The 25406-nt window shown below is 37.3% G+C and overlaps 3 protein-coding genes across 12 annotated transcripts in view; 2 read left to right on the forward strand and 1 right to left on the reverse strand.

The window, feature by feature from the left end:
* Nucleotides 1-2501: 2501 nt before the first annotated feature.
* LOC144020852 (sodium channel and clathrin linker 1-like) lies at nt 2502-13742 on the forward strand. Of its 6 annotated transcripts, none has more exons than XM_077524716.1 (16): nt 2502-2678; nt 2773-2908; nt 3226-3368; nt 3873-3943; nt 4706-4796; nt 6325-6416; nt 6509-6710; nt 7524-7622; nt 7879-7950; nt 8081-8155; nt 8277-8410; nt 8558-8750; nt 9552-9748; nt 9917-9995; nt 10393-10488; nt 12632-13742. In XM_077524716.1, exons 3-16 carry the CDS (start codon nt 3249-3251, stop codon nt 12683-12685), a joined length of 1575 nt encoding a protein of 524 aa, XP_077380842.1. In that variant the 5' UTR covers nt 2502-2678; nt 2773-2908; nt 3226-3248; the 3' UTR covers nt 12686-13742. The 6 variants fall into 6 exon arrangements, with proteins under 6 accessions (XP_077380842.1, XP_077380838.1, XP_077380839.1 ...); XM_077524712.1 differs by having other exon boundaries at nt 3243-3368; XM_077524713.1 differs by having other exon boundaries at nt 3243-3368; nt 6533-6710.
* Nucleotides 12900-15695, reverse strand: c6h4orf33 (chromosome 6 C4orf33 homolog). 3 transcript variants are annotated; one of them, XM_077524720.1, is made up of 6 exons: nt 15215-15695; nt 14728-14921; nt 14518-14578; nt 14364-14415; nt 14069-14268; nt 12900-13210 (listed from the first exon to the last, which is right to left on the reverse strand). In XM_077524720.1, the coding sequence occupies exons 2-6, from the start codon at nt 14912-14914 to the stop codon at nt 13114-13116; spliced, it is 597 nt and encodes a 198-aa protein (XP_077380846.1). In that variant the 5' UTR covers nt 14915-14921; nt 15215-15695; the 3' UTR covers nt 12900-13113. The 3 variants fall into 3 exon arrangements, with proteins under 3 accessions (XP_077380846.1, XP_077380847.1, XP_077380845.1); XM_077524721.1 differs by having other exon boundaries at nt 15433-15694; XM_077524719.1 differs by having other exon boundaries at nt 14990-15694.
* Nucleotides 15463-25406, forward strand: part of sclt1 (sodium channel and clathrin linker 1) — a 10737-nt gene continuing 793 nt past the window's right edge. Inside the window, exons 1-20 of one of the 3 annotated variants that reach the window (XM_077524711.1) lie at nt 15463-15485; nt 15921-15968; nt 16115-16182; nt 16265-16317; nt 16472-16544; nt 17423-17478; nt 18400-18535; nt 19202-19324; nt 19479-19544; nt 19855-19925; nt 20111-20201; nt 20662-20753; nt 20910-21087; nt 21423-21521; nt 22635-22706; nt 22842-22916; nt 23040-23182; nt 23322-23514; nt 23619-23815; nt 24718-24796. In XM_077524711.1, coding sequence (XP_077380837.1) covers nt 15935-15968; nt 16115-16182; nt 16265-16317; nt 16472-16544; nt 17423-17478; nt 18400-18535; nt 19202-19324; nt 19479-19544; nt 19855-19925; nt 20111-20201; nt 20662-20753; nt 20910-21087; nt 21423-21521; nt 22635-22706; nt 22842-22916; nt 23040-23182; nt 23322-23514; nt 23619-23815; nt 24718-24796 — 1899 coding nt within the window. In that variant the 5' untranslated portion in view covers nt 15463-15485; nt 15921-15934. The other 2 variants (XM_077524709.1, XM_077524710.1) reach the window with 2 other exon arrangements.

Below are 25406 nucleotides of genomic sequence, written 5' to 3' on the forward strand. Positions count from 1 at the left end.
AGATACAGAGAATGTAATGTGTACAAATATCATGTGATGGTGTATCTATGTTTGGAGACAAGCTTATGGCAATTTTGGTTTCATATCTTTGCCATCATTAATTAACATAACTTGCTTGCTCTTTGCTCTGTGCCAATGAGCAATTTCAACTATTGGTCTGCAATCTCTGTGTGTGTGTGTGTTAACGAGAGAGGCAGAGTGAGTGTTTTTGAATGGCTTATGCAATAGAGCTATTAACTGACCCAGGGCTCTACCACACAGATCAACACAGCTTTGCATAACTATAATGGCTTCTTCTGAATAGATGGAAATTTTTGAGGTAATTAAGGCTCTTCATTGTGCCGGCTCCCTGGTCTCGTTATGTAATTATGTGCACAGTAGATGCATTTCAATGTTTATATCTGTTTGATGTATTTGAATTAGTGTTGATTCAGACAGTGGGGGAATACTGTGTGCACAGTCAATGCGTATTTACTAGATGGAAATGCAGATGTGCCTGCTGTACTAAAAACAAAGCAATTATGTACAAAGTTCTTCGTGGATTCACCGAATTTAGTCACCATGTATACACATGCGCCTCATCTAACTAGTTAACACTTAACAGCAGCATTGTGGAAGAAAACAACTTCACATGGCAAGGTAGTCGATAAAAACACAACAAAATATTACAACCGCCTTTCAGTATGACACAGATCTTGTCAATCTCAAACTACAAGAACAATAATAAACACATTGTTAAACTAATATCCTACTTGTCTTACCCCATAAATGAAAACAAGTCATGTTATCATTATAAATCTGAGCTATTTTGGATCAGTCTTTACTTCATCTTTTATGTTACATTCTCAGTGTTTAGTAGGGATGTAACGATAAAGGCAATATCGTCATCGTCATGTTCAAAATATTTAAAAGGAACACATCTGTTAAAAAGTCAGGTTGATTTTCATTTGTGCAGTTCTACCACCCTCTAGTGGCTAGTTTATTAATGCACTTTAATTTTCATTAGGGATGTTTTCGCCTTCTATGTTTAAAATCTATGCTAATTGTCAGATGAAGGGGAACCTAATTTGCTTGTGAAGTGATCAATGTGTGCTTGCATTAGCAAGTAAGTGCCTCAATATTGTTAGTAGAGATTGTAGGTGGTTTATATGCATTGCTGTTATGCACAAAAGCACAATATTGTGCTTTTTTTTTTAGTATGAACTTTTTTTTGTTTGTTTGTTTGTTTTACAATATTGTGATCTTACTTAAATATCGCCACCCCCCCACAATATCGTGATAATTATCGTATCTTAACCTTCATATCGTGATAATATCGTATCGTGATGTTTGGTTATCGTTACATCCCTAGTGTTTAGTTCATTCTTTCATGTTGTGAAGTGTGCTTTTATTCTGTACTAATCATTTCATCTTGTTTCAGAAACCTTATTTCCTGCCTTCATGTTTCCTTGTTATGGTGATTGCCTCCACCTATGATCCATTCCTTGTGAAAAAACAGTCTGACTTTACCTTCTCTTGTCAAATTGACTTGCATCCTGCCACATGTTGAACCAGCTCATATTTGTGCGTGACATTTTTTTCATGTTACAGAGTCTATGCCTTTTTTATTTATTTATTTATTTATGGCTTCTTAATTTCATAAAAAGCCAACAAGGTGATGTAATTAAACATTGTCCAAAAAATAAAGCATGAAAAAAGAATTAATATTTTGTATATTTGACAAAATAATCGTTTTTCCGAAGTTAGAGCCTGGCGACCGACAAACCCGGAAGTGATACGTCACAGGAAACACCTAAAAAACTGAACCATTTGCTTCATGAGGAGATAATTTAGGTAAACAAATATTTTTGTAAAAAAATAAAAAATAAAAAAATAAACGACTTAGGCAATTATTTTAAGAGGGTGATAATATTTATCTTTAGCGAAACAATCATTCATACAATAAAATAAAAAAAAAAAGTTTTTAAGTAATTTTGAACGAGTGATTTTTAGCAAACTAATACTACAAAACATGTACCCAGTCAAGAAATATCGTATTATTAATAGAGCTGTCAAACTATTAATTGTTAAATCAGATTAATCACATCTTAGAATTTTGACAAATCATGATTAATCATTTACCATTTTATAATTGAATCGACGAGACAAAGGACTTCACGCTGTACACGATTCAATTGTTACAATCCAGGCAAGTGGTTCTTTTGCTGTCCAACGTTCAGGAGGGGGTGTTCCCATGGGGGAAGTGACATCACGTGCAAATGGTCAATAGATAAGCAGTGATGTCAGCGAGGTGCATCTATTGGATATAATCATGTGACTTCACAGGCACTTATGTCATGGCCAGATTGATGTAACAAACAGTAAAATTCAGCTATAAAGACAGTTGTTTATCTTTCATCTGTGCTGTATGTATTATGTATTTATTTTCTTGTGGAATGTCATTTAACCAGAAATTCCTCACCATAATGTGATAACATTGCTTGCCTTTTTTTTTTTTTTTTTTTATAAACACTTATTTGCGATTGGTCGATTTAAGCTACATGCTTCATATTCTTAGACTACTTTCTCCTAATAAGCATTGTATTCTATTAAAACTCATTTTATGTTGGTTATGTATACAGGTTGACCATGTCAGATGTCACAGTGATGTTGGAAAATGATATGGAGGAGAAAGACTGGTATGGTAATCATCAATTAAAATATGTTGGTTATATGATTCAACACAAGACAACATAAATAAAAATAAATATGAACTCCTCATTGCCTTTTCAGGCTGCACAGAGAGCTGAAGGAGGCAGAAACAAATCAGCTTCAGTTGCTACCATTGACCTTAGGAGCGGACTGTAACATAATAAAGGAGAACGGAATCATTCATAACTATGAAAGTCAAGTCCAACTATTTAAGCAGGTCTGCATGTTTCCACGTTTTGAGTTAACTGCATAAATAATAATAGTGCATACAATATATACACTGGTTGGGTTCAAAGAAAGACAAAACTACAATTGAAAGTGTATTGTCTTTTACATACACTACAGTACATTATATAATAGTTTCACGTAGTTCCAAGAATGACATTAGACTTTTCATGTTTACCTTAATCATCTATAATTTATGATTTAGGTTAGATGTTCTGCTTTTGCAAAACTCTTGTCTGTCCTGTAGATTGTAAAATGTGTTTTGGTCTTTCACATCTGCATGTATAAATTGTTTTGAATGTGTATCAGTCTATGTATTTGAATAGGAGCGGATGCAGATCATGGAGTTATGGCAGACAGCGGCACAGGAGCTTGACCATCTGCAGGAGTTCTACCAGAAAATCTTCACTGATGGACACAATACCAATGCTACAGGACAACAGCTTATACAAGTACGGTATTTCTCCATCATAAAATGTAAAGTTTTGATCCAAAGTTGCTTGACCATTGACTGCGGCAGAAGGCTCAAAAGAAAGGTGCCCTACCTAATATGACATGTGACCGTTAGATTTGTCAGTTATCTAAAGTTTAGCATGATGAAAAATGTTCAAATGTGCTCTATCTTGTGATGGGAAGTCAACCTCTACCACCATTTCTATCTGTTACGCTAAAATTGTCAATTTTGAGTTCAAGTACAGTAAATGGTCATAAACTGTTGAGTAGTTGTCCACGTATCACGCGATACCATGTAATCTATCAATTCACCAATCACCCTGGGCTGATTGACTTGCAACCAGCCCAGGGTAGCGTCATCCTTTGCCACTCAGTCATATGGGATAGGTTCCAGCCCCCTTGAAACTCTGAACAACATTACAGAAAATTGATGGATAAATTAAAATGTTATGTTTGAAATCATGCCACACTAATGACAATTGTGTGTCTTTTGTCACTCACAGACTAACTGTAATTTCCTAAAGACAATGACAGGACACAGTGCAGAGGTGGAGAGTCTACAAACCCAGCTCAGGTACCGAAACTTTTGATTCATGGTAGCTGTTGCAACATATATTTTGAAAAGCAAAGAACCCTTGTTTTCTGTTGTGCGAATACCTGGATGAATAATTACTGTTGTCCTGGAATTGGCTGGCAAACCAGTCCAGGTTGCTCCTCGTCTCCTGCCCAGAGTCAGTTGGGATAGGCTACGGGTTGGCCTTATGCTGCATTCGAGGACAATTGGGAGTCAGATTTTTCCGACTTCAAACCAGGAAGTGTTTACGGGAATGCCCGTTTGAACTCAGAAATCCCACTTGAGAAGTCAGGGGGGGGGGGGGGATACAAAGTGACGTCACTCTAATATGGCGACCCTATGGAAAACACACCCCGTGAATGGAAAAAAAACACAATTTACTTGAGTATAAAAAATAGATAACTTTCTTCATACAAAAATATTTCACATAACTTCAGGTAACGCAACGTATGTGGCAGTATGTACATATTAGTACATTATGGTGAACTACTGAACTTTATGGAATGACTGTTTTGCCATTCTTTTTCCTGGCAATGCCACACATTTGTACAGCCACTTATTACCTGGCAGAATTCATAGGGTAGGATCATTAGTGCTCCCTGAAAATTTGGTTGAGTGCCCCCTGATAATTTATAAACTGACAAACAATGTCAAACCACAGTTTTACAGAGAGCCATCAAAAACAGGAAGTTGGATGACGTAAAAGTAATCACCACATAAGGCCTTACTGGCTTAGTATGCTGTGTATGTCTTGTGTTGTAGAACAACCACAGCTGATCTGAGAACAGCCGTAACCACAGTGAATGAGTTGACCCGACAGTTGCAGTCTGTTCAAAACCAGCTAAAGATGCAGGTGAACAAAGAAATGCACTGACTAGGCTATTGTAATTTGAGTAGGATGTACATTTGTATGAGCAATTTCACACTATCAGAGTAGAAGCTAAAACAACCTTTTCATGCTTAGGTTGCCATTTCCATCGCCAACAAGAAAGTCACTCCAACTCAATGTCTTTTTTTTATTTTAAGTTTAGACAAATTATTTTGACTTCTACAAAAGTATTAGCTATGGTATTATAGTTAACAAAAATTAACAACTAAAACTAAAATTGAAAGATTTTTTTGTTAGTGAAACAATACAAAAATCAAATTGTTTAAAAATATAAAACCTAATAGAAACCACACCTTACGTTTATAAAACACACTATAATACACTAATTTTTTTCCCCAAAATATATAGATATGTTCTATTTGAAATGTTTTATGTGTCCCAATGACGTATCTATACGTTTGTTTGTTTGTTTGTTTGTTTGTTTGTTTGTTTGTTTGTTTGTTTGTTTGTTTGTTTGTTTGTTTGTTTGTTTGTTTGTTTGTGCTAGAGCATACAGGAGACTGTGATGCAGCCTCTAAGCTGAAAAGATTGGTTGAAGCAATGGTAGTTATTAAAAAAATGTGTCAGCAGAGTATAAGAGATCAACCAGGGCCATGTTGCAACAAGCTTGCACACAGTTTTAAACAGATTTGTGAATAATGATGAAACTTAGCTATATTCTAATGCTAACTGTTGCAAAACAGAAACAGATAGAAACATACTTTTTTTTCCTGATGAAAAAAAGAGACTGTAATCTTTTTTTGGTAGGTTCTATGTTTTTTCGCAATAGCACACAATATTCTGTGGCCCTTTCAAAATCAGTCAAAATCCAGTAAAACAACCGGGTGCGAAGGGGGTTGCTTGAGTGAAAATGGCTGGGAGTGAATGACATAATAGTGAAAATGTTCTTTGTTTTCGTATATGTCAAATAATATCATAAACTTTCAGGGTTCATTTTAAATGTATTTTGGTTCTGCTGTGGCCTTACATCCATACATAAAAGGGAGGTCAAATAGTTGTTTGAGAATTGCAGTTTACTCTATTACACAATATTTAGTGACTATTTTTTTTTAATTTTGAACTCAACAAATACTTGATATATTCATGCTGTATAAAAAATAATAAAATGACTAATAAAATATAAACTAAATATATATAATATAATATAAAATATAAAACTAAAACACACTTGCTGTTAAAAAAAAACAAAAAAACATTTAAAACTGTGTTTTTAAAGTCAAAGTGAAATAATTAACTGTGAAAAATCGAAAACTATCAAAACTGCCTCTCTCACAAACGAAGTTGGAAGCATAAAACAGTCCAAAATACTTTTTCAAACCCTGACTGATTGTGGAAGAGATCATTAAGGACTTTTATCCATGTTTTTAGTCTGACATTGCACTCATAATTACTTTTGGCACTGTAACATGCAGTAACATTGAAATCACTGTGAAGAAAAGTCTATATAGTTTGACAGATCTGGCTTTTCTTGTACATGCTATTCATGTTTTAGAAGGAAGATGAAGCAGAGGCCCAGAGTCGAGAGGAGGCAGCACAGAAACAAATCCAACAGCTTCAAACAACCATCAGCCAGCAAGAGACCAGGTGATTATGGAAAAAAAAGGTTTTATCTGCAAACATTTACTATTCTTACTTAGATTATATATGAGGAGGTCATTCAGGGATTTTCTCAACAGCTCTAGATGTTTACATTTGCTCAGAATAAAAGTTGCATCTCAGGAGGCAGCGACTGCACTCAAAGAGCAAAGTATGTGGAAGAATACAGCAGGAAACCTAAAGGCCCGTTGTGCTACTTTAGAACGGGAGAATTATGAGAGTCTGGACAAAGTGCAAGAGTGTGTTCAGATGGCTGAGGAAGCAACATTGCAGAAGGATGAGGTACATATATTTACTCTCTTTGTACCTTTCACCTTAGGAACTTTGCTTCCAATTAAGAAAATGCTCATTTATTATGCTTATCATTGATTAAATTGCTAAGAAAGTTCTGTCACTGACGTCAGCTTGACATTGTAGGATTTGACCTAAATACGGGCAGGCCAAAATCTGCCTAAAACTATCAGACAACAAGCCTGAAATGACTACTGTGTATTTTAGAGAAAATCATTTCTGCAGACATTAAAAAAAATAAAAAAAATAAAAAATAAACAAGTGCCAATGTTTGCACCATTAGAGATGACATTTACAATTATTTACTACAAATTAATTATCTTTGTTCATCATGTACTGTATGTCAGTGCATAGAGTGATAGGACGAACAATTAAATACTCATCTTCCATTACATGGCAGAAGGTACAAGTATCTTGTTTATCCACCTGTTGCCATTCATACAGCAGAATTATAGCTTTGTGTTTTTAACTAAACACAGTGAGATTTCCCTTATGTAAAATAAGCTTTGATTGAATAAAGTTTAGAAAATACTGTAATAGCAAACGATGTCACTTCACAAAATGTAGCCAATGATTTGTAGCCAATCATGATTGATTTTTGCTGTCTATTGATTTTAAAATGTTATTTAATGACAATTTGGAGTGTGGGCTACATTCTGTATATAGGTTGGTACTTGGTAGCCTACCAGTTCTTAATATGTATTTTAAAAAACAACAACAAAACTGATTTCAATATCACAGAGGATGTTCAGTCACTGAAGCATAAACTCTGTAACCTCCTGACCTTCCATTTATCCCCCTCAGGCTCAGTTCAGAGCAAAGCAGCTGACAGAGGAGCTTGAGAAGACGAAAAAGGCCTTTCAACAGTTGATCCATGATGCTACTCTTTGCTCCAATGAAGAGGTAGAGAATGTTGTATGTGATTAGGAAGAAAGAACTGTGAGCAAGTCTTTCAACATATCTGAATATGAAAGCATGAGGGTTTGAAAATGTACTTGTCAAATTAGACTTGTAACAGGATTATTACCATTTATTTGTTGTTGTTTTATTTATGTTTGTGGTATGGTATTGGTGAGAATAGTCTGTTAAGAGAGAGATCACAGATCACAACATCCTGATGACCTAAATTTGCACTGACTGTACGTCTACTTTTTGGCAGCTGAATAATGTGCGCCAGCAGTGCAAGACTGAAATGCAAAATATGGCTAAGGAATTGTCTCTATTGCAACTGGCAAGTTATTACAATGCTTAGAACAAATTCTTCTCAAAATCATCTTGCATAATTCCCATTCATTCAAAACATTGTTTCCCCACACCTGGCTTGACCTGCATGTACTTGTTGCTTCCCCTCTTCTTTGTAGGAGTGTGTGGGCAAACAGTCTCAGATTGAGAGGTCAAAGCGAGAAAGAAAAGCTTTAAAAGAGGAATTGGCGAAGGTAGATGTTTAACTAAAGCACAGGAAACGTTTTAATCAAGATCCAAAGTCTTGTGTTTTATTATGAACAACAGTTGCTTACACAACTGTAAAGTTTTTTTTTTTTTTTTTTTTTTTTTTAGGTGACGAAGTCCAAGGTAGATCTTGGGAAAATTGATGCCCTTCACCAGAGGTGTCTAAAGGCAGAGCAGATCAAGAATGAAATAAGCATCACTTTGCAAAGCACCCAAAGCAAGCTAAAAAAGTTGGAAGTGGAGTAGGTGGAGTAGTGCCATCATAGATTCACTGCTTTTAAAGCCACTCAATCATGTTATGCTAGAGTGCTTCAAAGATAGCGGTTGCAGAATGTATAGAAAATGGTGTCCCATTGTAATCTTCCATTTAGCCGTATTTCTATCTTTAGCTCCAGTGAGGAGTTGTCCCGATGGCAGGAGGAAGTGCAACAGCTAAAGGGCTGTTTGGCTGCAGCAAGAAAGGACTGTGTCAGAATCAGTGATGAGCGACTCCAGTTGCAACAGGAGAACGTTCAGTTCCGCAGAGAGATGGATGAGCTGCGCAAGGCTTTCTTGCAGGCCCAAAAGAAGGCCAAACAACAGGTAAAAATTCAAGAACTGAATAAAAAATAAAAAAAAAACGTGTGGAAATATGTCACGGAGGAGAGCGTACAATTCAGAGAACCTGTACTCTTTTGTCTCAGTGTTAAAATGTGTTAAAATGGCCACCCTGTGAGATGGATAAAAATGTGTGGGTTTTGCTGTTTACTTTATATTCCACAAATCCAATTTCTAATCAGAATGACCTGTTTAGTGGTGTCGCATACAACATATTCTTGTAAACAACAATTTGGGGTTGATTTCCCTTTAAAACTCATTTGCTCCCAAAAACGTATAAATATGTTTGTTTGTTTTTTAATGTTTAAGTGTCCCAAAGACATATTTATACATTTTCATGGGTTTTCTTATGCTAGAGCATACAGAAGGCTTTGATGCAGCCTCTCAACTGCAAAGAATGGTTGCAGAAATGGTAGTTATTACACAAACGGCCAGTAGGTGGCAGCAGAACAAAGGAGATCAACCAGGGCCATATAGAAAAAAAGCTCAATTACTCACAATTCTAAATAGATTTGTGAAAATTGATTAAACTTAGCTATATTCCAATGCTAATTGCTGCAAAACTGAAAAAGATAGAAATATACTTTTTTTCCTGATGAAAGAAGAGACTTTAAGCTTTCTTTTGATAGGTCTGGAGTGGCTATGAAGGCAACAGGAGACTTTTATTTTCTTTTTTATTTTATTATCATAAGCTACATACTGTTCGCATGTTGTTTTGTCTTTAAGGCCGACACTAACTGTTCCAAATTGGTTTAAAAAAGACTAATAAAGATGCTAATTTCCTAGATTACACAGATGGCGCAAGAGTACCACATAAAGGAGAAGAGACTAAAATCAGAGATCGGTGACATGGAGGAGCGCAGTCGCAACTCTGATGCTGATCTGATGCACCTTTTGACAGCACAGCAGAAAAGTATCCAGCGCTGGAAAGTGGAAGCCCCGAAAATGGCCCAGGCTTTGGAATCCAGAATTAAAGATCTAACGTAAGAACTGAAAACAGTGGATTGAAAATGATAGAGAAATGCTATTTGAGCTAGACATGTTGCTTGTTTAAAAGGACAGGAAATATATCTATTTTGATGGCATCCATGTGCACGATAATTTTTTTTTAAAAAAGTTATAATTCCTTTTTTTTTTTTTTTTTCCCCCAGGGAAGAGCTGAATTTACACCAACAACGTGCACATGAGTTTGAGATCGAGCTTGCAAAAAACAACAATATTATTGTGGAGGTTTGTGAACGAGTACAGTGGAGGATAATGATATGGTCCTTGCGTTTCAGCTTCCTCCCACATTCCTAAAAACATGAATTCAATTTCCAACAAATGTTAAAAGTGACTGTTAGTGTGAATTCTTTGTCTGACTTGGTGACCTGCAAATGACTGGTTTCCAGTCCAGTACGTACCCTGCTCTCTCACACCATCTAAGATAGGCTTTACCGAGTTTAAATACGATAAGTGGTATCAGTAATAGATAATTTACTAACGTAAACCTTTAATAACTGCCAAGAATACTTAGGATCATCATACGTTTGATATTTGTCACATGCACAGTAACCTGAAATGTGACAGTGTGCATGTGACAAATATCAATCTCCATGTAGATGAAGTGTATATTCTGTTTTTGCAGTATGAGAGACAGCTGGTAGAATTAGAAGGGAAAGCCAGTCGCCTCCAGAGACGACTCACTGAAGTTATGCAACGCACGGCCACACCTTCACAACAGGTATGAAAAATGATTAGCCCATTGCAGTGATATGATGATGATGCCTGTGTTATTTACATGCAAATCCAGTGTGAGTGGCGCAATGGCTTACATGACAGCAGCTTAGCCGCACCTTCAACCTTTATATAATATTTGCTCACAGTCAGAAAGATGTTAAAGGAAGGCACCTTTAATTTTACATGTATGGCTTGATTGGCAGTAAATAGTTAGTTTAGCTACGAAACATGCATAAGAGCTGAAGAATACACCCCAATATTGATTTATTTAACTTTTTTCAACATAGAAGTACTTCCGTGTTGGAACGCCCTCAAGTGGTGACGTAACAAGTGTGTATACTCGCTTGGCGAACAGTAGTTCACGCAGACAGAACGACGAGGAAGACACAAACGTCACTTATGCCTTACTGTATTGCAAAATTTTGCAAGGTGTCGTCAAGGAAAAACCCGCGAGGAGCACACTGGTATGTTATCCCAAAAAAAAAAAGACTATTTGCGTAGAAAATGGCTTGCTAAGTGCTGTCGACCTCCCGGCAAGGACAAGCAGGCGCGGACGTTATGTTTTATTAGCTCGTAAGTTGTTTATACTTCACAAATTGACCATGTTCATAATCTTATTATAACAAAAAATTTATTGAATGTGTATTAGTGTCATTATCATCGGCATGTGCGACGTACTACATTTGTGTTCTGTCCCGCAGTTCTTCCTGTGGTGCATTCCAGTTTCATTTGCATTTCTATTAATTTCGTTCGGATCCAAACTATTGATAACCAGCCTAGGTAACGGCGTCTCGCATTTCCTTACTTCATTTTGTCTATAAATAAACACGGTTAATACACAACCTTCTTGCAAGCTTTCGTTTACATCATCGGGACGCTACGCAAAAAAAGAAGAAAAAAAAACAGCTAGGGGAGGTTGGGCGCTGTAACGACGATACATATAATTTTACTATTTTTTTCTTTTTCCTGAAATAGTTTGTCAGTTCCACACGTTTTGCATTGCTCGTGCTGTGTGTCACTTTACCTGTTGGATATTGGCTCCTCCAAGACTTTTCTTCTTCACATCTTTCATCGCAACCAAAGCTATCCTGAGAATGTCTATTTAGTATTGCCATGTTGAATGTCTGATGTTCCAGGATGCAGTTGAGATTGTCCGCAAGGAACCGATCCTCGATTTCTTTTATTTCCAGACAGCACATATTCATCAGCGGATTGTCCATTCCTGCAGCTCCCGCACGAGCACCACTCACACCGCCTGATTCACTCGTTCATTAAAGTTTATTTTGTGCCCGAAAAGACCATCTGGCGCCACAACTTTCACATCCAAGGCAGACTTTCCTTCGGTAGGGTTATTTTGTCGTGTTGGCTCGAAGCGATAAGGTTTAATCCTTCCGGGTTTGACGCTAGATGCACGGCTGCGTTTCATAGTGCTTCGATCGTGTAGCGTTTACACACTAGTGACGTAAACATCCGGGTTATTTAGTCACGTGTAACAAACATGCCGGCGTTCGATTCATTTTAACATCGGTTTAAAAGTTATTAAATGTACATAAAAAAATAATCACGTCACCAAATTAATTATTGAAAAAGTAGCAACTTTTTGCTGCTAAAAATTGATCAATAAGTAAAGTGTTCCTTTAATTTAACTTCATCACTGAGAATCTCATGTGTTGTGATGGTGAACAGCACAGCTTCACAGAAAGCTGTGTTAAAAAACAAAACAAAACACATTTTAAAAGAAAAAAAAGTAACAGAATCATAATGTTCATGTTTCTGGCCAAACAGGAACGTAATTGTGGCATGTTCATAATTTGAAGTACTCAAGCATTACAAGAAAAAGTAAGCGGACTATTATGCCTCTAATCGGGCAGTGCTTCTTGGAATAGAAAACTCATGCCATTTATTGGAGCCAAAGTATAATTCCCCAGGTGTTCAAATACTTTTTTGAATGTTTACATGTGCCTAAAAAATATATAGTTTAAGCACAGTGTCTATTTTTGCGACTTAGATGAAGATCAGATCACATTTGATGACCAATTAATAAAAAAATGTAGGTACGCAATTCCAAAGGGTCCACAAACTTTTTTTCTTGCAACTGCATGTATGTGAAAATTGAATCGATGTTGATTCTGTTGTTTTCCCGACAGCTCTGCTTTGGCATCTCAGCGGGAGAAAACCATTCCATTCTTCTGAAGCCTTAACAGTCACTCATTTTTATTTAGAATTTTCACAATAAACACTACAAAATACAAACACAAAATGGATATACCGTGTAAAATTCATGTTTTTACCACAAAATCCTTCCAATCGTTTCGTTATTACTGAACCAGTTAATAATGGAAAGACAACCCAAAATTAAAAATAAAATTAAATGAAAATCATTCACAGCCACAATTAAAAAAAACAAACACAAACGTGTCACCAATATTTTAATATGTGTTACTGTATAGAAAAATTGAGAAAGGCATGGAATACAATTTGTTATATTACATCATTAGGCTTAAGCCAAAACCACTGGCACAATTACTAAAAGTCACATTTCCATATTAGTGACATGTGAGGTTATGCATGGTTGAATGTAAGTCCAGGAAAATGATAAGGGAGAGGACATGGCAAGTTTCTGTGATGCTCAGGGTTTCCCCTTCCACAGATCAGACTCTGGTTGCTCCCAGCCTTCCCCCATGATGCTTTGCAAGCGGAAATTGCCAAAATACTCCAGGGCGTGGCTAAGAGAGAAAAAATACAACATTAAATGTAATGTACAATGCATACATACATGCAGAGAAACCATTTTTGGTGTATAAATGTTTACCACGGTGTTGCAGGGTTCTACACAAATTTTTGCACTGATCGTACTGGTGTGACTATCTTTTCAGTTGGTTGCACCACTGCAAGAGTAGGTCACAACATTTTTGGGTGGAGGTAAAGCATGACCATATTTGCTGATGTTATGTTGTCTTAACATTGTTTTGTATGATGTCAATTTGACTTTTTTTTTTTTTTTAATGTTTAAATGGTCTTCGTCCACCTTACCTGCCTGACATCCTCCACCCCATATGCACCTGGACTAAGCCAAATGTCAGAGGGGATCAATTTATTTTTTTACGTTGCAGGGCCCTCTATTTGGAATTAAATTCCACTAAATGTCTGTCCATTTTTAGAACTCTTTTTAAGATTTTTTTTTTTCTTAATTCTTTGGCTTTTGACTCACCATTTATTGTTTTGTTTGGTTTTGTTTGATCTGATTTTTACTCTTGTACAAAACTTTGTATGCTGTATGGGTGTTTATAAAGTGCTCTATAAATAAATGTGAACGTTATTTTGTTCTACTTATAGGGGGGCAGGTCTTATACATATGAAGAGAGAGTTGTCTACAAATTATTCACAATATCTCCGCAATGTTCATGTGTTGTTCAGATCCAAAAATATATCTGTGATTTCCACTTTTTTCTGTTGTGTGCCAATTCTCTCTGGTTCAAAACGGTCTTGTGATTTTAGGGCATATCTAATTAGTTTGTGTCCTAATTAGCTACATGAGAAAATAATAGTTTAACTACTATTTTACTGCCTAATGGTATACTTACAAGTTTGGCTTTTGTCCTTCGGCTATCTCATCTCTGGGAATGGGGTAGAGTGCTTCGTATGTGCGCTTCTCTCCAGAGCCATGAATAGCATAAGAGTTCATTTTGTTCACATTGGGAGGAAAGTAAATCCAGGGAAGGAGAGCTTCACCCATCCATCGATCTCCGATGACTGTAGCATTAAAAACCATTGGCAGTTTTTGCTGGAAGCACATACAAGGGAAATATTTTAAAACATGGTGCAGCATATTAATAACCCTTTATGAACCCTTTGATTCCTTCCATTACATCCGCCTACCTGGAATGCTTGGCCGACCCCTGACAGCAGTAATACCAAGTGCTGACCATGTCTGAAATGTAATCACCGAAAGTGATATGAGATAAAGCGGAAATCTCAATATCATGCTTGTACGGATCAAATATTAAAGCAACTTATTATTTTTTTTACTTACGGACAAACCTCCACTTCTAGGTAATTGTTTGTGGTACTATCGAGAAAGAAGGACTCAACAACTAAGAAAATAAAGGAGAAATATTTTATTTTTCAACACAAGACTCAATAAACACAATTTAAATTCATGCATACTGATCGAAAGAGTAGACCGTATTAACATAATTTTAATTTAAAATATTCCTAAACACTCTGAACTCTTACTACCGACCTTCATAATCCCACAACCCAGGGAAGGGCTGGCCGGGTGGTCCTGCTGGGGCCTCTGGGTCATTGAAGAAGGGAGCAAAAATCTTCATTTTTAACCCTTCAACACCAGGAGAGAAGATGATCCTAATGGGCTCATGATTCACGGGATTGCTGTCCCAAGTATACAGGATCTCAAATTGTTCTTGCATATTCGGCCTGTAAGTAGAATGACATAAATATGAGGTTCCGCCTGGCCCCGGTTCAAGAAATAAGTATAGACTTACAGAGAGTAACAACAACTCAGAGTCATGCAGATGACTGTCACAAACTGCAGTCCACGAGCGAACCCCATGTTGTCCTGCTATGAGACTCAATGAATATGCCTCGATCTCGAAATCACTTCCAACTTGTTCGTCTCCTTTACGCAATGCCTTATCTATTGGGTTAATTCATTTACGCAATGCTTTATCATATTAGGTTAATTAATGTTCAACAAAACTTTCATTCACCTTATCAAGCTTGGACAAGGAACTTGGTTAAGAATGTATGAAGTAAGACGTATGGTCTCAGACCTGCCCTAGTCAAGTTTACGAAATGACAAAATGACTTCACCACTCCCTTGAAAATATACCAGTAAAAATGAAAAATCGCACCATTCCTCGCTACGATTTATTTATGTGAGCGCAATTAGGGGCTTCAAAATAAACTGCAGGCAGCAGTACAGTACCTGTACTTTTTTTCCCCAGAAAGCAGAACCCATTCGTTTGGCAAGTTGTGCAGGTCGGAACATTTTTACTGTGCACAGCTTAGCTGTCATTGGCTGCTGTTTTTTGTCTTCAAAACGGACGGCGCAACTCGGTTATTCGAGTAATGAGCTCAGTTTTATTGTTAAAACAATTGGTAGGCGTAAACCATAACAGAGAATAATTTACCACCATTATAAGCAGCGAATGTATAGCTTATTTGAAACAGCTGACTTGACCCAGTGCTAGCGGGCATTGATTAGCTTGCTTCTTGTGTGGATCTACTGGAAAAGAAGCAGTAACTCAGTATTCTTTCGGTACGTTTGGTACAGCCTTTTTTTTTTTTCCCCACACCGTTGATATTTTGTTGTAATGGCAGCAATGCCCTATGGTAGTAACATAGGAAATGCTGATGTTGTTCCCGTGTCCGTTTGACGCGTTAGCATGATGTTTTGCATTTGCTTCCGTCTAGGCTGCACTAACAACATGGAAGCCGAAATCGAATTTCTTCGTGATCAAGGTAAGCGGAACTGCAAATAAGTAAAATGCTGCTGCAATTAGACACCATACCGTTGACCTACATAATATCATGCACTAAGAAGACATACACATTGACACAATTTACTGGATGAGAAATGAATCTGTGCATAAAATTTGTGTTCTTAGTCCGCAGGCTAAATTATTCTCTCAGCCAGTATCAGCGTGAGGAGCATGCACGCACCAAACCACCTCAGGTACAGAGTTCATTTCAGTAATGGAATCGCTCAAGTGCTTGAATTTTTTTGAATGTCATGTTACGTGACATTTTCTTTTCAGGTTGAAGAGGAAGAGAAGACGGAGGTTGATGCTCCCTGGGTCTGCAATAAGAGGTCTGACACAACAGTCATGCTGTCTTATTGTAAATTTTAGATGCAATTTAAAAACAAAGCTCTTTGGAGCTTTGTGAGTTGAATTGTAGCATATGAGGGTTTGAATGCGCTGTTCAAGAACTAAATATTTAAGATTTTTTTTTCTTTATTACAGTATAATGGCTCCGCTGATAGCAGAGTATGATCGGCACATTGATGAAATGTCTCAACAACTGCAGAAATACCAGGTGAAAAACACAAGATTAGCTAATTAACAAACTGAGGATCTCAAAGTATTTATAGCTGCTCTATGTAGGAATTTGCCCAAAAATATATTTACAATAGCCTTTTTATTTGACCAAGACTGAAATATCTTCTAATTAGCTGATTAAAACCTTAGCTGTTCAAATTGGGTACTCTTGCAAGTCTCTGGCCAGTAGTTTTTCAAATTAGATCCTGGTTCACATTTTTTGCCCTCTTGTCTGCGGATGTGACGTCATGGCAACAGAATTTAATTGCAGTTCGCAGAAAGTATACGTCATGTGTTCTGTGGTTACACGAAGAAGGGAGTGCGCAGTTTCATTTTTTGGCCACATGTGGAAGGAGCGATTCCGGCTTAAAAAAAAAAAAATGACCTATATACCTTGTTTTTATTTATTTTTTACTGTAGCCCCAACTAAATGACAAACTACCAGTGATCAGGTTCACTTGTCTCTTATTTAGATTTGAGTGATCTGACCCAAGAAGCTCAGTTTAGCTGAGGTTCATTTTCAGTCCCTTTCCTGTCATAATTTTCAACTAATCCTTCTCCAGCTTTGTTTACATCGTCATTGTCTCTGACAGGGTTTCTACAAGCACTTGGAACACTCAATTTACTGCAAGAGGAAGATCAATGCTTTAAACTGATTTATTATCCAAGGTTGTTAAAGTGTTTCAATATTGTGCAAGGGGCGTAGACATGTGGAAGCATTTTAGAGGATATCAGAGTTTTACTTTTTTATTTTCAAATTTTAGCTTTAATTTAAAAAAAATGCCAATGGTCATCTCAAAACATTTTCTTCTTTAAATATTATTTCCATAGGCGTACTCGTACTTTGGCTTCATGCACTTCTATTCTTGTCCACAGGCATCCATGACAGATGTCAAAGAAAATTTGGAGACTGTTGTCAAAGAAAATGAAAGGTATCTGGGATCTGTTGGTGTCTGATATTTGTTTGAAGCAATTGGCCACGGGCAGATTACCAGTTTGACGGTTTACCGTGGTTTTAAAAAGTCATTGTTTTGATAACAGTGTGCGTGTGTGTGCAACGGTGAAACCGGGTTGATTACTCGTGCAATGCAACAAGCAAATGCCTGTAACTAAATATTTCTCTTATTGTTTATAATACCATTGACCGTACTGATTCATCTATAAAACACAGATAATGACAAAATAAACATCAATGTCATTCGCATATGACACATGTGCATTTAAAAAGCAGTAGGACATTTCAAACTTAGAAGACAACTCCATCAAGCCATGAAACATTATGTTATGAAGTTCATATCTAAACAATGTGGGCTTTTCTAATAATCTATACGCAAGTTGTTATGCTATGCTTTTATCTGAAATTTTTTTCTTTATGTAATTATTCAAAATGATGTTTAAGAAATTACCTGCTTTGCTAGCCACTAATTTCATAGTCACAGTAAAATTCATTGCAGATATCATAAGTCAGGTCACTGTCAATCTTGAACTTAATATTAAATTACGGTATGGCAATTACATGAGACTACTATTCATCCGCTTGCATGGTCATGCTGTATTACCACCAAAAAAAAAAAAAAGTTGTTAGTCAGATCACTGTCTTTTGAAATGATTTATCGTGGATTCATGGTCTTGATTTTGATTTTGATTTATTTATTTTGTATTCCAAAATCCTGGTAATGAAACAGTGGTGGTGTGTACTTCATTTTGTCGCATTAACATTCCTGCAAAACTGCATTCATGTAAAGGCTGCATTTAATTTCATTGAATGACACTGCTTATGTGACAGTACTCATACTGTATTTGATTGTGTGTGGTTAGTAAATGTTTCCATATTATTTCCACCTCCCTGGCAGACTGTATGCAGAACTGAGGGAATCGGTGGAAAAGCAGCTCCAGTCACCTTCAAAGATCTCTGGAGAGGAGATAAGCACAGTGGAGGAGGAAGCAGTGATTAAAAACCTCCAAGAACAAGTCAAGCTGTTGGAACAGGTCTTAATACTTTAATATGTGATTACTTCCTGTTTTGACGAGCAACAGATATGTTTTGCTTGTTTTTGAAACAGAAAGGAAGCCACATAATATGTTTGGATTTGAAGTACGCATTTGGGGTTGCAGTTAATGTTGCACATATGCAGCTCTATGGAATGCGTGGTAGCAGTTGTCGATTGCAAGAGACTCCATCATTCTACTGGGTGGACTTCAATTTTCACATGGGCAATGACAGTGAGACCGGGAGGGTTGTGATTAAGCGGAACGGCTCCCCGATCACAACACAAGCAATATTCTGTTTTTAGACATCATAGTCCAGTCAGAAAACGGTGGATTGCTCTGTCCAGATGAAGAGATAAGGTTCTGCCTTAAGTGGAGGAATTCAAGTATCTTTGGGTCTCGTCACCAGTGAAGGAAGAATGGAGCGAGAGATCGACTGGCGGATTGATTCTGAGTCTGCAGTGATGTAGACTCCGTGGTGCAGAAGGATCTGAACCAAGACGTTTGCCTTTTAAATGCAAAGCTTTCATTCGATCTACGTTCCTTCCCTCGCCTCACCACGAGCTGTGGGTCGTGACCAAAGGAACAAGATTCCGGATGCATGTGCATGTCCCTTTCCCTTCACAAGCATGGATGGCTCTGAATGTGTTGTGTGTATTTGAATAGGAGCGGATGCAAGCCATGGAGTTGTGGCAGACGGCAGCACTGGAGCTTGATCGCCTCCAGGATTTCTACCACAAGAGCCTCACAGATAAGCAGAGTGCCGATGCTCACGAACAGCAGCTCAAGGTACTCCGCATACAGTGACTTTCACTGGTAATGTGTCTGGTACTTTACTACTTGATGGAAGTAAATATCATAGTACTAATTAAGATAATTGAGTGATGTTGAACTTGCCTGATTAAAATAATGCGGCAATTACAAACTCTATCTCTTGGCACAGACTCAAATTGTGGTTACCCACCAGCACACACACCAACTCCAAGCGGCCAATGAGGAACTACAGTTGGTATGTAATAGGTGCAACATGATAACACATAATAAATTTATCTTCGATTGATAGCTCTCGCATGCACTATGCACCTGCATACAAACAAACATTAACATATGGAGAATTGACTGGAGTCGAATGAAGGTAAGAGAGTCATACTATACTTGTCTGATGTATTTTTAATGGGAGGACAAAGCTTGGGGTATCACGTTAGAACAGTTGCAAAGTAGCATTGTTGTAAATGGAGTTTGAAAGTCTGTTTTGAGTCATAGGGTACCGAAGAATAATGCTACACAAATGGCAAACTTGTGTCTCTTGTCACGCACAGACCAATCAGCAGCTACTAAAAACAGTGACTGAGCAGAGTACAGAAATGGAGGAGCTACGCAGCCAGCTCAGGTAACAAAGTTAACTTTTTGATTTACAGTAGCTGTCACCAATGCTAATCCTCTACAATTACATTTTGTCAAAGGTTGCTGGGTGTGGGATCCAGCAACACCGATGTCTGTGATGTAGTTTACTAATTGGGGATAATAATTAAGAGTAACTATTGACTGAAATGTTCTCTGGATCGTGTGTTGTAGAACGACCAGAGGTGATTTGGGGACGGCCACAACCAAAGTGGAAGAAATGAACAAACAGCTCCAGTTAGTTCAGCACCAGCTAAAGAGACAGGTGAACAAATAAATCTTTTAGAAAATGATAACTTGCTCTTGAGTAGAATTTCTGAAGCAATTGTTTTTGTTTTTGTTTTTGTTTTTATTGCAGCTTGTGTAATGTCCTTAAGACATTTTGCGCCACATTCAATAATGACTTTTGGCATATGTTTTGACATTCCGTCCATATACAGTATGTCCCTGATTTGTCATAACTGAGGAAAAGGAAATTATCTACCTACGCTTATATTTACAATAACTTCAACAAGATCTTCCAATGTGTGTCACAGTCAGTGATTGCTTACTGTTGACTGAACCCTTAAATTTTTATCAGTTAATAGAAAAATTAAAATAACTAATTTTTGACCGGAAGAAAGGAAATTCTCTGCTTAGAGCTTAGGATGTTGCTTTGAGGATAAGCAAAGGAAGGTGGATAGATGGTGAGCCTGCGGTAAATATCATGCATATACTGTATTCAGGAGGAAGAGCTCGTCGAGGCTCACAGCCGAGAGGAAGCAGCTGAGAGACAAATTCAACAGCTTCAGTCAGCCATCAGTCAGAAAGAGACCAGGTGAGTACAGAAGAACTGTAGCGTCACTTGACATTGCTAATTCCCTAGACTTGCTTTATGGCTTGATAATTTATACTAAAGTCTACTGTACTCATTGCAGAGGTCATTTGTGCAGTTCACAATCAATTACTTTTTTTTCTTTTTACATTTGCTGAGGCTCAAAACGACATGCCAGGAGGCAGAAGATGTTCGAGGAGAGAAAACTATGTGGGAGCAAATGTTGGGGAACCTTAAGGCTCAGTGTGCTACCTTAGAACAGGAGAAGTATGATGCTCTGTCCAAAGTTCGAGAGAGTGTGCAGATGGCTGCGGAGGCAGTACTGCAGAAGAATGAGGTAATTCGTACTCTTTCATCGCCACCAAGAATGTGGCATTGTTTTTATTTGTCTGTTTATGGCGATCCATTGGATTCTGTCGTTTCAGAGACTTTTCATGAATACAGGAGTTGGTCCCCTTTCACCATTTCCATATTTTCTGTGCACTAGCTATTTGATATACAATTGTTATTTTTATGGTATTCTTTGTTTATAGTTATAGTGTCACTTTGTGATTGTAACTGCAAGGTACAAACCGTAGCCGTTTGTGTACAATACGAAATACATTTTGGTGGAAATATATTTGAGGAAAATTTCGAACAGTCGTCACGTCAATATTAGATGCTTTTCTTTAGGTTCTATTACGAGAGAAGCAGATGATAGACAAGCTTGAGAAAACAAAGAACGCCATTCCACAGGTGATTGAGGAAGCTAATGTGCGCATAAGAAAAGAGGTAAGGGTATTTCAAAATGGTTACTTTTATGAAAATATTTCTTTAGACTTCTATGTAATGTACTCTTTGCACTTTTTTTTTTTTTTTTTTTTTTAACCCAACTCACATTTTAAACCCCTCATTTAGCCAACCATTTTTTGTGCTCTACCTCATCAGATAAATGGAAATTGATTCTGTATATCCGCTTGACAGATTAAAATAAACCCTAACCCACTAAAAACAAAAGGTTTGATGCATCAAACTTGTTAATCCTAAAGTTTTGTGTGACTAAGTCACTCGTTGAAACAGCGATCGGGTATACGAGAAAAACAACCTTGAGGACTGAAACCTTGATGAATGGATGCATTAGATTTTTATCCCCAGTGTCATTAAAAATCAAATAGGGAGGCTAATGCTAGAAATTTAGGCTAGTTTCAAAAATTTTCAACCAATCAATTGTTTAGACTGTTTTACCCCTGACATCTCATAAATGCACATTATGCCTGTGATATCGTTATAGTGAATACACACAGACTCATACATTATAATGCCTCATCAAGAATCTCATTTATTCATGTGTAGTAAGTTAATAACTATAAAGTGATCAAAAAGGAAAAAAGAGACCTCCATAAAGCTTAAACCTAAATTTGCTTGCACTAATAAATCTGAGAGGTTTTTGCATTGATTTTGTCTTTTTCAATGACACCAAGATCACACCAAAAGCTTTTTATTTACAGTATTTTCAGTTCTAGTGATAAAATTGGGTCAATGTTGCAAGAAAAGGTTGATGTCACAACTGACTCTAAAAATGGATGGAACATAAATGCTACAAATAGTAGTAGCAGAATGGTAATATGAGATTTGACATATTTTGTTACTACTTTATGCAGAATTCAAATCACTGTAGCAGAGTTCTATTGTGTATAAGTTCCCGCCCTGAATTTGATAGGACAGCTTCACTTTGAGTGTAAAAAGTAAAGCTCACTCAAATTGTCTTCAATATAGAACATTTTGAGTAGAATGAAGTCACAAAATGTGATCCATTTTTTACATTACAATTTACTGTTTGCTCATGAATTCCAGTCATACAATATATGTTGTATTGGAGCTGCATGCCACATTTATGTTAAACAGGTGGATAGTATACGCAAGCAGTACAATGTTGAACTGGGTCGCCTTGCTGAGAAGCTGTCTTTATTGCAACTGGTAAGAGTCCACCTCACAAACTAAAACCTTTCCAAATGACCTTAACACGCATTCACACTTTACTACTCTGCTTATCCAGTCTGTATCTCCTCCAACCTGATTGCTTCAGTTGTTACCCTCCCAACCTGTTTGCAGGAGTGTGCAGAGAAGGAATCTCAGTATGAGAGGTGTAAGCGCGAGCGAAAAGCTTTAGAGGAAGAACTGGAAAAGGTATCTTTTCGCTGAAGATAACATTACTTACCGTTTTTAATTATGCTTGAGACCTTCATGAGCCATCATCAACGCCATTGAGGGCGATGTTTTTCTTTTTTGTTGCTGTTTTGGGGGATTTAGGTGGTTAAGGAGGGTCGGGCAGAACCAGAGTTTGGGAAATTTGATGTCCTTCATCAGAGGTGTCTCAATGCAGAGAGGATGAAAGATGAAATTAGCCTCACTTTACAGAGTACACAAAGCAAGCTAAAAAAGATGGAACTTGGGTAAGTAACTTGTGGCGGTTCCTTTCTGTGGTTAGTAACTTGCTGTAATCCACAGGGCAGTTATTCAACCAGACACCTTCTGATCATATAGTGGTACAGCACTTTGTCCAATCTTTCTATATTTCTATGATCTATGTAGCTACAATGAAGAATTGTCCCGCAGTCAGGAAGAAGTGCAGCGGCTGAAAGGTTGTTTGACTGCAGCAAGAGAAGACTGTGTCAAAATCAGTGACGAGCGACTCCAACTGCAGCAGGAGAACTTTCAGATACGCAGGGAGATGGAGGAAGTGCGCAAGGCTTCCTTGCATGTCCAAAAGACGGCCAAACAACAGGTGAGGGAAAAGACAAGTCGACACAGACTACAACAACAAAGTATGCCCTTGAATTGCGGTGAATTATGATATTTTGTGTTTGTTCCTAACCTGTCTCTTTCCAGATGTTACAGATGGAGCAAGATTACAGCCTAAAAGAGAAGTCTCTCAGTGCACAGATGAGTGACCTGGAGGAGAGCAGTCGCAACTCAACTGCTGATCTGATGCGACTTCTCACTGCACAGACCAAAAGTATTCAGCGCTGGAAAGACGAGAAAGAGAACATGGCCCAAGTCTTTGAATTTAAAATCAAAAATATGAAGTAAGAACTGATGATTGAGTGACTACTATTATGCGTATTGATGGCATAGGGCCGAATCCTTGTTCCTCCAAATTTATCACTTTTCATGAGACCCCCAAAATGGGCACGTTTGTTCAAATGTCAAAGAGAAAGAGAAGAAGCCATTGTCAATAATTTGTGGGGGAAAAACTGATTGTGGACTGTCTGGATTTGTGGGGAAAATAAATATTAAATATATAATTTAATGTTGCTATTTTGGAGGTTTCAGCCTGATGCCAGCATTATTGTATTAGTCATGAAAGAACTTCAGTACGATCTATCACTAGGGGTGTAACATTATTCAAACATCACAATACAATATTATCACGATACGAAGCTCACGATATTGTGGGGAGGTTGTCGATATTTAAAAAAGGTCACAATATTGTAAAAAGAATGAGCTCGTACTAAAAAAAAAAAAAAGCACAATATTGTGCTTTGTACATTACAACAATGTTATGTTATTATTAATGTTTTATTATTATTATTATGCTATTATTATTATGTTATGTTGTTAATGCACGCACAAATTGAGTTCCTCCACATAATGGCTTTCTTCACAGGCATATTACGTTCGCCATTATCTGACAATTAACGTAGATTTTAAGCATAGAAGGGCCACAACATCCCTAATGAAAATTTAATTGCACTAAAAAACTAGCCACCAGAGGGTGCTCCAACTGCACAAATGGAAATCAACCTGACCTTTTTGACAGATGTGTTGCATTTAAATATCGTGAACATGACGACGACGATATTGTGGCAGTTTTAATATCACGATATCACGATGCTGCGCTCATCGTTACATCCCTATCTAGCACTTTAATCCATTGGTTCCAGTTTTAATTCTGTGAGGTGTCTTGACAGTTTCTTCTGTCTTTCAGGGCGGAGCTTAATCAGCACAAGCAGCGGTCACATGAGTTAGAGCTCCAGCTCGGAAATAACCTCAAAATTAACGAAGAGGTGTGTGCAACACATGAATAAAATTCATTTGGAGTCAAAAGTATCACATGTTGTAGGCTATCCTATAAACATAGTTTAACCCATGACTTGTGTTTTTACTGTAAACCTCAGCTTCATGGGGCATCTTAAATTGATGAATGGAATTTTTAATACTTGACTAGTCAGGTGATGTTCTCTGACCTGATAGCGCACCTGTACTATCAAATTATATCTAACAGCAGCAAACAAATCTGCTTTTTTTTTCTTTTCTTTTTTTTCCTTTTTTTCTTTTTTTTTAAGCTTAACATACTCAAAGGTATTCATTTTTGGCACATGTCAAGATCTGCTTGAGTCCCGCTTGTTTTTGAGGTTTCTATACTCCAGCACACCTTTCATTCAATGATCAAGATCATTAACAGGCCCCTGCAGAGCTTTCTAATGATCTTAAATATGAATCAGCTGTGTTGAACGTGGGAAACCTCGAAAACATGCAGGACTCAGGCCCTCGAGGACCGGACTTTGACACTACTGATTATGTGTATGTCTTTGGATTAATAGCAGTAATGTTCGACTATAACGAGACATACAAAAGCTGGCGAACTTTTTCTGATTCTGAGTTGTAACATCCAAA

This window comes from Festucalex cinctus, chromosome 6 (assembly GCF_051991245.1).
Source record: "Festucalex cinctus isolate MCC-2025b chromosome 6, RoL_Fcin_1.0, whole genome shotgun sequence".
NCBI lineage: Eukaryota > Metazoa > Chordata > Actinopteri > Syngnathiformes > Syngnathidae > Festucalex > Festucalex cinctus.